Raw genomic sequence first — 13,348 nt, forward strand, 5'->3', positions numbered from 1 at the left:
TCTCGCTCTAATATGAACAAAATTGTTTTCGTTCGCGACGTTATTAGCGAACGAGATGAGGCCGATGCCCAAAATAATATATCAAATTTTATATACAAGTAAGTAGATAGGTAGGTGTAAATTTTGTTTGAAACAAAAAGCTGGAAGACACCGTTCAGGACCAGTTACTGTGTTACATTTTCAATCATCTGTATTAATATACTAGTGATCCGCTCCGACTTAAGCATAAACACGAAGAAGAAATTAAAAATTTATTGTTTTCCTCACAGAAAAAAAACTATATGTATAAATACACCACAATAAGCAAAACAAAGAAACAACACTGAGCGGCCTTATCGCTGAAAAGCGATTTCTTCCATCCAATCTTATGATGGAGTGGACCGATTAAACTTGATTCTGGTCGAGGTGCAGCAGTTACAAATAATATATTGAGAAGTGATTTTAAAATAACTGTATATACAAATTATATAATTCATATTAAATACACACATATTTCTTACCACTATTATAAACGAGGAAGTTCGTGAGTGTGGATGGATGGATGTTTGTTACTCTTTCACGCAAAAACTACTGAATGGATATTTATTTATGCGAATATCATACAGGTGAACAATATAGTGATGTTAAAATTACTTAAAATATATACAAATTACATATTTCAAATACACACAAAATACATATGTACGAGTATAAACATATTTATTTAAGTAATTACTATTTCTATTCTATTCTTGAATTCTCGCATCCGACGATACCATCCAACCGTGACTTACGAATAAAGCTAACAGTAATCTGTAATTTCATAATATTACCTGCTTAATTGCGGAATACCCGTCGGATAGGAATGTTTGAAAATAATAAATCAAGAATTTATTTCATAAAACAGTCCAAAATGTCTAACAAGCATTCCGTAGGGCTTTTCATGAAAATTATATTCCTCATTTATCTCGGATTCTCGATGGATATTTTAAATACTTATTGTTACGAATTCGACGTCTATTATGTTCATTAGATGAATTATATTATAATAAAATAAACGGGTGCAAACATTGTAGAGATCTCTAGCATTTAAAAACTAAAATATAGCCTTAATTACTTTCTAATACGACCTCAGTGATCCAAGGATTTAACGTCTTACTTCTAATGATCGCAGGTTCTATTCCTCAAGCAGTACAAAGATTTTTTTACTGAGTACGATAGGTTTTATTGTTCTGAGTGTTTTCTGTGTATTGACAAATAAAATTATTTAAATATTTCTATCAGTTGTTTAGTCCCCATAACACCAGCTTGTGTTATGGGGATTAAACAATTCTTCTTAGCTTGGATCTAGATGGCGGTGTGTGAATTGTCCCGGATTATTATTATAAAGTAGCATTTCATAAGTGTTTATTAACATAATGTATAATCTCTGTAATAATTTATGTACAAATATAAAACAAACTACTAAGTGAAGGAATTTTAAAATTCTATAGGTCTGTTAATATTTCTGTAGGTTGTTTAGATACTGTAATAGTTTAATAGAAATAGACCTACTAACGCAAAAACCGATACAATAGTTACACATAAAGACATTTTTTTGTCGTACAACTGACACGTAGATATGAATAGAAAAAATAAATAACTATAATCAAATATTAACGCAATATAGCGTGACATAGAGCGGGCGCCCCATTTTTTTTTTGCTAACCTATCTAGCGGATGCTTGAATCTATATCAGTGATTCTAAAAGTGGTCCTGGTGGACTCCTAGTGGTTCACGGGAAATTTAATGTTTGTTTACACTAATATAGACCATATACACTCTAATATAGACTGTAACATAAAAAGAAATAAGGTTTAGAAGTTGTAAATGGGCTTCCATAAATGAGAAATCACTGAATGGGAAGATTTGTGATAATTCATTACAAAACTGAAAACTAATATTGATAACTTGCTGTCAGTCCATCACGAACATTTTTTTTTTATACCACTTAGGAGGCAAACAAGCATACGGCCCATCTGATGGTAAACGGTTACCGTAGCCTATGGACGCCTGAAACACCAGGGGTGTCACATACGCGTTGCCGACCCTTAAGAAACCTTAATATACCCTTCTTGAAAATCCCCATGCTGTAGTCTCTCGAGAAAACCTCGGCAGGTAGTTCATTCCACAATCTAAGTGTACGCGGGAGGAAGCTCCTCTGAAACCGCACTGAACATACACCCCATTAAAATAAAATATTTTTTATATTGCTGTTTTCTATAGTCGACGTTATAAATGTTTATTTTTTTATTCTATTAGGTAAGTATGTCTGTAAACAAGTTATTTTAATAAGTGGAATATCTTTTTCTTTTTACTACCCAGTATTTACGATTCAAGCTGACATCGCGACTCAAATAACCATCGTAAGATCTATTCTCTACTTTTTTTGACAAGTTTTAGGAATATGACACTCCTAAAAGGCGCAGGAATCCTCATCAGGGTCCACGGAAACAATAAAATTTTGAACGTAGCCTATGAAAACAAAGTTTGAGAACCTCTGGGCTAAGTGGTGTCTCTTTGTCGAGGATCGAGCTCCGACTTTCCGAGTTCTTAGGGACAAAAATCACGGGAGTAGACGAACAATAGCGTTGGAAATGAACGCATTTCCTCTGGGGAACTAATTAAGTGAATTCTATTCAGGTAATAGTGTTTTTTTAGATTTGATCGAATTCACCGCTAATGCGCTCTTAGTAATTAGTCATTGGGTAAACAATAAGAAGGGAAGCATTTGTCTTCCATAATCCACGAAGTGGTATCTCGAAAAAGTTAATGGGAAATCATAGTAACTATATGTATAATCAAATCTACACATACACATCAAATCTACATATAACTATAAATGGATGAAGTAACTAATGACTATATTTGCATTAATTATTCTACGATTTCTATGTAAAATATTTTGTTGCAATATTTTATATTTATATCTTCAGGCCTATAATCTGAAATGGGATGAAAAAGGACTTATGATTGCAAACATTTCGCTGAACTTACGCGTTTAGTTAAGGATTAAATTACATTATTATAATTTTATTACACGTAATAGAGGACGAGATCACTATCGAGAGGCTATCTTGTATTCTGCCTCTTTATCGATGTTTTTTTAATTGGAGAGTTCGTTAAAAATACAATTTTTTGATACTTCTAGAACCTGTAACAATCATTTATGTAATCATGTAGGGTTGTACCACAAATGAAACCTTTTAATTTTGAAAATTTCTCTGTAATTTTTATTCCTTAAACCGAAACACAGTTTACAACTAACAAGCTGCTTAGTGGTTAGAAATAAACTTTTTTTTAAACTAATAATACATTACACAGACTAGTAGAGTGTCTACTGCCTATGACCCGTGTTTTATTGTTAAAATTTAACACCCATAAAAAGATAAAGCGACTTTGAAGCCCGGAATTCCCCAAGGATGGCTTACCTACAGTTTACAAGCGCGTTTTACATTAAGGTAGGATATACCTCCACGGTAGGTACGTCATTTTATAACTCGCTCGTTGCAGTAAAACCTCTTTATTATAGCCTCGACCTCGCATACGGAAATTGAGTTGAGAGTACGAATATTATAATTGAGTAAATGTTTTTTTTAGTAAACATATATTAAAGTAATTGTCAATTCATTGCCCGTTGCGTTTAAACGTTTTTTGTAGGGCAATTGAGTCAACGTTATAATTAAGGGTAGACTATGTAAGGTATATGTTTTTAAAGATATATGAGATTATGTAATTTATGATTATGTAGAGGACCATCTTATACCAAGTCGCCTTGTTGGGAACCTTTATTGACGGCCTCGGTGGTCTAGCGGTATAGGACATCGCTTTTCTTTCAATGGTCGCGGGTTCGATTCCTCGCACGGTACAAACATTTGTAAACATTTGCATCAGTATGATTGTTTGTATCGGTATGGATGTTTTCAATGTAATGTATATTATGTACGTATTTACAAAAATATATATCTATATATTTATATCAGTTGTCTTGTACCCACAACACAAGCTCTGCTTTCTATAGAACTAGATGGCGCTGTGTTAATTGGGCAGCGTTATTTATTTTATTTATTGTTATTTACTTTATCAGAATTTCAGCCAGCTAAAATGCAGTCTGTTTATGTTGTGTTTGGTGTAAAATTACATGTTAAGGCGTTATAATATATTAGTCTTAGTACGGGTACTATAGGCGTACAATGATGAGGTTATGTCAATAGCAAATTTCATATAACCGTTTCTTACCAACTTATGCAAACTTTCAAATTGTGGAATGAACTACCTACCGAAGTTTTCTCGCGAGTCTACACCATAATGATTTTGCTGAACCCTTAAAAACTTTAATATAACCATTAAGGTTTTAAAGGGCCGCCAACGCAGTTGTGATACCCCTGATGCTTCAGACGTCTATAGGCGACGGTAATCGTTTACCATCACATGGGCCGTATGCATGTTTATCACCATTGTAGTATTATAAAAAAAGGTGAACCAGCATCTTAATTGCCATGGAAAATATTATTCAACAATTGATGAAGCAAATCAAGTACGGTTCTCAAGTATAAAACTTTAACTGATTCTTATATAATTTTAAGAGCTTCTCAGGAAGGTGTCATATCTCCGTACTATACAAATACTCTGCCATATCTCAACTCCCCACAAATGAAACAATATATTAAGTAATCTGCTTGACAGTAGAAATTAAATTATTTACGGACAGGTAAACACATAGCTAAACTAGCGTTTTGTGCTTAAGTTATTATTTCCTATTTACAATGTATGTGTGTAGGTTTTAATGTACAATCTTTACATAGCACAAAATTAAGTTGCTTCCGCATGTCTGTTCGCTTAGATCTTTTAAACTACGTAATGGATTTTGATGCAGTTTTTAGCAGTGGATAGAGTTATTGAATAGAAAGTTTTATATGTATAATACATGTAAACTCGTGCGAAGCCGAGGCGGGTAGATGGTAAGATTTAAATGTTAAAATTTCGTTTAATATTATTAATAAGGTTAAACGGGTTTTAATATGAATAATTTGGTAAATAAAAGTATTATTTACCTCTCTCGATCGAAATCAAAGGTCCGCTAATGTAAGATCTCCTTGGAAACTCTTGTGACTAACTCCTGATGAATTGGGCACTGTGGGCTAACTGACTTACGACTATTTGCTCATCCTATCGTAACCCAGTAGTGCGTCGCCAGAGTAACCAGTAAATGAATATTTTGCTTAGTTTTATATACATAGATAAAAACATAGATGTGTGTACTTTTAGTATTAGGCATAACATCATTATATTTCTCTTTAGGATTAGATAATTGTGTTTGGACAGATTTAAGCCATTACAGGTACACGAGTTGAATAGATTATACCTTATACAGACTATATATAGGATATGCGTAATTTTATGTTTGTAACATAAGCATACTGAAATGGACTCAGGATCCTTTAGAGATTTTAGTTTTAATATAGTCATAGTGATTCACAAATGGTTGATTCTGTCCCCTCCGATCGATCCCCCTTCCAATTCAAACGGTGATGAAAATTACGACGGCCTGAGCCAAGGTTCGAACTCCTAGCGGTGCCTTATACTAAAGTTGTATCCGTCAGGCAGGAGTTGGCCTTCAGCCGCTCCATAAGTCCTGCCGCGGGTTTGGAGTGCCATCTGCACTCGCCCCGTATCGTCCAGTGAAGCTGTAAAGGCCAGCTGCGCCTAAAAGCATTAGAGTAGTCCGAAAAAAGGAAGCTAATATTGATAACATTATCTGATTGCACTAATTATCTGATTTAACGAATGAGTGCGTAGCGGTTTCTATATTGATTATCGCATACCTCTAACCTGTTATCGTGTAATTATTTATTTAAAAAACCTCCTATTCAAAAGAGCAATACACAAGTTTCTTACTCGTTCTTCTTGTGATGAGTCTGCGTTCCGAATGAGTGGTACAATAAAAGAATATGACTATTCAAAAGTTTGCATTGAGTTTATTTGAATAAAGATTATTTAAATTTTTGCTAGTTTAGAACTAGGTAGAGCTGTGTAATTATCCTTGGTTGTTATTGTTATTGTAAGTTGTATATTATTTGGCAGCCTTACATATTCAGTAAATTTAAATTATCACAAGTGTCTATAATCTCCTTCAAAAAAAAAATTTTGAGTATTATAATGAATCATCTTCAAATGGACGTTGTGGTTTAGTGGTTAAGTGCTCCAACTTATAAATGTCAAAAGAAGAATTCGAATATATCTGACAACAAAAAACATTCAAATGACGTCACGCATAATGACACTTTTTTTTTATTTAAAAAAAAAAGGGGAGCACTATGAGCTAATGTCACGTATATCAAAACGTCGATAGCTGTAACCTCTGCCTACCCCATCTCAGATTACAGCCAGTCGTCATACGTACGTATGTTAGATAAAAAACAACAGTGACTCAATCCAATTGATTATTCAACGCTTGTCTCTGATATTATCCTTGTAATAAATGGGTCTCTATGGGCGCTAGTTGTGCTATTGTTCAATAATATTAATTATGGTCACTCTTCCGTGGTATTCATTGTAAACTAAGTCGCAGTATTACTTAACGCATCAACGCGCTGTCTATTAATGACTTTTTCTTATGTACTAATAACTATACGTCATAGCAAATGATGGTATGAAATTATAGCAGGGAAATAATACAAGCAATTATGATTGTATTAACAATAAGGGGCTTTTATTGCTAAAAGCAGTTTTTTTCAATGGTACTGTTACTGTTACGTTATAATATATAAATTATATTATATATTATAAATAACGAACTGATGGTTATTTCATTATATTCAAGTTACAGGCTTTGTTTACACACCCTAAGATTAAATAATACTAAGTAAAAATTGTAAAATGAAAAATGTTAATTTGTCGATAATTATATTATAGACCTCTATAACTCAACCGAAGTTGGCGCACTAACTAACAAGGGTCGCCCTGCAATGTATTTGCCAGTACGAGTTACATATTTCCCATCTCTTCGCTTGCCGGTTCTTCGAAGTATATGGTCGGTATTCTACTAAGTCAGCCAGCTAATACTTTCGTCTGCATTTTACACTTTCCTTTATTTACAAGATTCTTCATTACAGATTCTATCATGTAGCGAAACATGCAGTTTAATATGTTTCGTCACTAGTACAGTGATGTATGTTTTTTTAAGACTTCACAATTTCGTACATACATAAAGAATACCATTTTAAAATATATTTACAACATAATCACAAAAAGAATCAAGATATTCATATTGAGTCACAAGAAATTCATCTGAGTCAATCATAGTGAGTAATATTGAGAAAGTCCTTAAAAATTGTATTCCCTGGACAATATCGACAAGATATTCTCATACTTATTTCGCTGTATTGCTGTGCTAATATGGTAACAAGGAAATACTGGGATAGTTCCTTTTAGGTTTCCTAATGCCTCCACAAGCTATTTTATTAATCGTATGTAAAAAAGAAATATAGAAGAAAAGAGAAAGATTTTCATAACGTTTATCAGGGTAGAGCGCAGTGACAAAAGTATATGACCCCATCAGTATTGTAGTCCACTGCTGGAAATATCACATAGACATTTCTATTTTAAATAATCATAAAGAAATATATAAATCTTTCAGTTTTCTATTTATTGTAGGTCCATCAAGGCAGTTGCTAGTTCTTAATTGTAACAATTGAAAATCTATCGATTTATGATTACGTATTGAATATTTGTGAATTACAGTTACATACTAAGGTGTTCACATAATTTGACATTTTGAAAATTGACATAATTTGTAACGAGTTTTGAAAGTAAAAAAATCATTTTCATTAAGACTCTATACTTAACATTATATTTAAAATAACAACTATTAATTTATAACTATAGAACATATTCACCTAAATGGCATATTTTTTATAATAATGTAAACACGCGTATAGCTACATACCTAGCTAACTGGTTATCAGATAAAACTTTCATTTTAAAATTATAACACCAATAAAAACATTTCCTCAATCATGCATTGCTATTATTGAACTAAAGTAACCTTCTGTCAATTGAACAAACCAAACAAACAATGTGTGCATTTCATCTAATTACTATAATGTGTACGGATGCGTAAAAACCCTTGCTACCTACCTCACTTCATATAAAAGCTGTAACTCAAGAACATATTCAATGCTAACTCGCTTGTGAATTGATACGATCGCGTTGTGCATTTTACAATAGTTTAAAAATGAATTTATTGGTGAGTGCAGTTCATATAGTAGTGTTGTGTTTTTAATAAATCTGTATATAAATGAATTACCGTTTACGAAACTCGGTCGGCTGTTGTATTAGGAAATAAACTTCGCCAAATTTGTTCGAGTTTGGTCCATGGGGATTGTGTTTCTCAGTTATTAAAAAAGTTTAAAAATTATCGTTTAGAACATCGTGGCATAGTGGTTTACTACTGTGGCTCATAAAAGTCAAAGGTCATGAGTTCAAATCTAGAAATAAACTTGTGTGTCAATTTCCTTTTCGGCTGATTCCTTTTTCGTCATCACGTTGATTTCAAAGAAACTTAGTGAAATATTCGCATGTCAAGTTGCGTTCACCACAAATTATGTCACAAAAATCCCCCTATCTACCTCCTCTGGTATTATAGTCGCCAAGATTAATATTTGTTTTGATAAAAATTCAGAAAGCATATGGTAATAAATTTTATGAATAAGTATATTAACTTGTTCGGGTCATGGTTGATGATGGCTGATGCACATAGATTCGTTGATGATCCAATAATAAACGTAATGCTTTTAGTTTTCTTATAATAATAATACTAAAATTACCTAATTATATATAATGTAAATAGCGAAGTTAATATATAATGTAAGCTTTTCAAGTGTATCATTCATACATTGCCGACAATTGACAATGCTTATGTCTACCCTATCTGTCATTACAGTCGTAAAGGTAGTATTATTCACTTTAATGCAAATGCTATGTATATGTATAATGTATGTATATGTATATGTCAAAGTCTATGGCTGGTTGCAATAAGCCAGTTACTCCAATGTTTTTTATGATGCTTTTAGGTCCCAAAGTTATAAAGAAAGAATATATGATGGGATTTTGTAGTCTCAGCTAAACAAATTACTTGAAAATATATCTATTTTAAACCATTTAAAATCCAAATCTGTTGGGTTGGCCGGCCTACAGCTTTGCAGGATAAAAATAGGGACGATTGCAGAGGGCACTCCAAATACGTGGAAGGACTTTTGGAGCGACTAATCATCAAATCCAGATTCACGGATAAGACTTTAGTTTGAGGGCACCGGCTGGAACCTCAACTCAGGTCGTAGTAATTACGTTCTCCATTAGAATTATGTAAGGGTATATATTCGGAATAAGTTTGCTGAAATTAAACTCGTTGTATAAAGTGATATAAATAAGATTGTCGGCGAAGGACTATATATATTGGGCTGGTTAATATAATTATGTAAACGTGGTTTTTAGGAAGAAATAATATATTTATTTGTACGAGAATAAAACAGTTAACAGTAGAAGAATGACAATGACATAATTATATTTCTTCTCTATTAAATAATAGGTAAAAAACATAAATAATATATAAAGAGATTCATCGTGCACAACGATAGTTACATTATATATCACTAATTTATTTTTGTGCACTGGAAGCTTGGGGTTACCATATCGGTATTTAAATTTTGAGTATAAATAACTGGTTTTCAAGAACTTCAACTTAACTGTTCCAGTGTCAGTCCAATACGGTGTTCAATATGCCTACAATATATAGCTAATATGCCTGCCTTTGAATACACCTTTTGGCATTCTGTAGCACAATTCTTGAGGGGTTATAGATACACTATAAACCATTACACTACGACACCGATCTGAACGCCTTTTGAAACCGTGGGACATAACAAACAACTAGATACGTATACAATGTTTTTGATAAGTACTTCTGCATATATGTATTATATTATATTATGATTTACAAAACGAAAAAATAAGTATTTGTGTCAGTCGTCTAGTACACCTAACATAGACTCTGTATGTAAAGTAAAAAAAACACATTTACACGCTATCATATTTTTCCTGTTTACGTAAAGAGATAATAAAGAGACTCATTATAAAAAAGCAGTAGTAAAATCTTTCTTAAACACAAAGTTTGTTAGTATCAGCCGTATTCGAACTCACAATATTTTGGTCAAGTCTGTGTAGTGAATCACTAGGCTACTGCTCTATAAAATGTAAAAATATACCTGTACACAAATAGGTATATAGGTACATATTTTGATATTCTGCGTACATTATCATTAACGAATTCGACTATCAAGATTTCAATGAATTCAAAATATTCAAGTATATCTATATAATAAATAAATAAAATGATATCATCCGATTAAATATATTAAATAGATAGTGTTACCTATAGGTATATCAGGAAGTTTTATAATAGCTACTGATTAGAATTAATTAGTTTTAATTTTCACGAATCGGCATACTATTTCAACAGTTTATTAATACTTGAATCCTATGTTATAAAGACATAAATTATTAGGAGTATAAACATATAATTTTTAATGGATGATAATGGAACTGTACTCCAGCCTGCGTTAACGGATTACACTGGCGGGGCACCACTGATTAACATGAAATCCGGCCAGTCAGCCCATCGTGACAAAGTCACCAGGAATTTATCATGATGGATTCCAGAGGAATAGCGTCGTCTTGATATAGTACATTACTAGCAAACGGGCCTTAAGTCCACATTCCTAACATCTCATAATAATAATCCCCTTTCCCCACTATGAGTTTAATTATTATACATAATGACATTAATGGTTTACTAACCTGAATGTGTACTGAACTACAAGTATGTTTGAAAGGAGCTAATATAAACTCTATATTAATTATATTTCTTAACTGTCTTCTTCTGTCTTCGTCTCTTTCTCGGTTCTGAGCGTTGTCCTAATTGTCCACTTCCAGTTCGTATCCAGACTCTTTATATATCTATTTATATGTGTAGAAATCGGATAAATTAGTCTGTAACAGCATAATTGTTCTAAATCATCCCGACCGAGATTCAAAGGAACTTCACTTGCGCAATGTGATGTACCTACCACTGCATCACGAAGGTCATAAATACATTGTATTTTTTTATAGAATATATTTTTACTGGCGTGCTCAATGGCCGTGAGTGGCGCCCAGCGGCTGGGTGTCACCAGCGAAGTAGAAGGTCAACGGCGCGGTGGCGGTTATGGATTGCTGAGACCCGGGTATAACTCAGGCTATCAGCCCGGTTATGGAGGTTACCAAAGTAACATTGCATATCCGGGTCAAAATAGTGGTTTTGGAGGTAAAATATGCATTGTTTTTTTTATGTAACCGGGTAAGATGGATAATAGATGCTTACGCCCATGATAGTCATGAATGCGTTGTCATAGTGACAACGCATTCATGATGACGCATCATGCCCACTTACAAAATTTCGTCTGAAATATATCTTAACAAGTAAGCTGTTTAGTATCAGGAATAGGCAAGACTTACAAAGTAGGTACCTAATATACATATAAATGGACTTAATTAACTATTTCTTATACTATCTTCTAGCACATACAATGATTTGTTTTATTAATTTTATTAATGGCAAAAAAGTTACCAGATTTTATGACATCTGTCGCATACCACAATCGGAAATCCGATTGTCATAGTGGAGCCCGAAATAAAATTAATATTTATTCATCCTTTTGATACCTGTTTCAAAATCAAAATATGAATACTTATGCTTAATATCCTTTTTATCTTCATCTAAATAAAAAGCAGACAAAGTCAGGGGAGCCAGCCAATGTCTAAATATATTTTTCTATAGGTTATGGCAATGGTGGTTATGGCGGCGCAGGTTACGGTGGTAGTTTCGGCAGTTATGGTGGTAGCGGTTATAACAACGGCGGTTATGGTGGTTACCCATACGGCAACTCTGGTTATGGTGGCCAGAGTTATCCAGGACTCGGAGGTATGTCATGAAAAACCTTGAGATTTCTAATGATAGGAAGTTACTCATTTACTTTTGCATTTCGGAATAATGATAGTATCTAAACTAGCAAATACCTACCATTGCCCATTACCATACAAAAAAATCATAAATCTTTCATAATATATATTTTTTATATGTTGCTTTTCATAACGTTTATTAACGTGCTTTTATTTTATATAAATTCTTATTTTTTTAATCTTTGGCTACTTAATAGAAAAAAATATTAATCTGTTGGGTCTCATAGGTCCCAGACAGTACAGAGTGAAAACTTCAAGCCCCTCCTGAGGTTTCACCCTACATTAGTATAAAAACAAAAAGTAATAATCTGTGTAAAAAGTATATTACTATTCAAATGTTGACAGGTGGTTATCGCCCAAACTACAGACCTGGTTTTGACCGACCTGGTTATTATCCGGGTGGCAATTTCGGAATTGGCAACATTGGTGGCAATACAGGGTATAACCGCCCCGGATATCAATACAGGCCCGGTTACGACCGGCCGTTCCCGGGTAACTCTGGAAATTACTTCGGAGGCTACAGTGATGGGTATAGCGACTCATTTAGACGCCTGGGCAGGAAAGCTGCTGAGACGAAAACTGGGGAAACGAAACAAGAGGAATAATATATAATATGTTGATGATTTTTTTTTGTTAAAGATCTGAATTAGTACCTGCAATTTGTATTTATAATTAATGTAATAAATTAATAGTAAAATATTCGTTTTGAGTTTTTTTTTGAGGCCTTTCCAACTGTTAGTAATCTATCAATTGCCTTAGAATAAAATAATCTTGCCTATCAATATTTAATAACGAGACACTGAAATAGGATTATTTCTAAATTATTTTAACAAATGCTGTTGTCAACGACACTTCAATAATACGTTTGTTATTTAGATTGGATATAATTCGCCCAATTTGTAAAGTATTATCAATTTGCCACTGAATTATTCCTCATTTCATTTTCGGCGAGAATTTTTAAGAAGGTTTTTTAACGGAGTGATGCTCCGTTAAAAAACCTTCTTAAAAATGCTAAATCTATAAACATTAAAAAATCTTCATTATTTTCAGACATACAATACAATTTTACTACAATGCAAGAATTATTTTAAAGCCTAGTTTTCATCAGTCCATATAAAAATTTTATATCCATATATTTGTTTTACATTGATTATTTTTAAAATAAGTTAATCTAGATTAAGTTCTATTTTACAAATATATCTTATGTTTATGTTATATTTTGCAAATATAACTTAACCTAGAACCTACCTTAATTCAGAATTGTAACTATTAC

The 13,348-nt window shown here is 32.8% G+C and overlaps 1 protein-coding gene across 1 annotated transcript; it reads left to right on the forward strand.

The window, feature by feature from the left end:
• Positions 1-8,209: 8,209 nt before the first annotated feature.
• Positions 8,210-12,727, forward strand: LOC131854430 (keratin-associated protein 19-2-like). The gene is made up of 4 exons (XM_059205546.1): positions 8,210-8,266; positions 11,188-11,380; positions 11,894-12,037; positions 12,421-12,727. The coding sequence occupies exons 1-4, from the start codon at positions 8,255-8,257 to the stop codon at positions 12,678-12,680; spliced, it is 609 nt and encodes a 202-aa protein (XP_059061529.1). The 5' UTR covers positions 8,210-8,254; the 3' UTR covers positions 12,681-12,727.
• Positions 12,728-13,348: the final 621 nt, after the last annotated feature.

The sequence above is a fragment of the Achroia grisella genome, unplaced genomic scaffold (genome assembly GCF_030625045.1).
Source record: "Achroia grisella isolate CSIRO2021 unplaced genomic scaffold, CSIRO_AGI_Agris_v1 utg1186, whole genome shotgun sequence".
Classification (NCBI taxonomy): Eukaryota; Metazoa; Arthropoda; class Insecta; order Lepidoptera; family Pyralidae; genus Achroia; species Achroia grisella.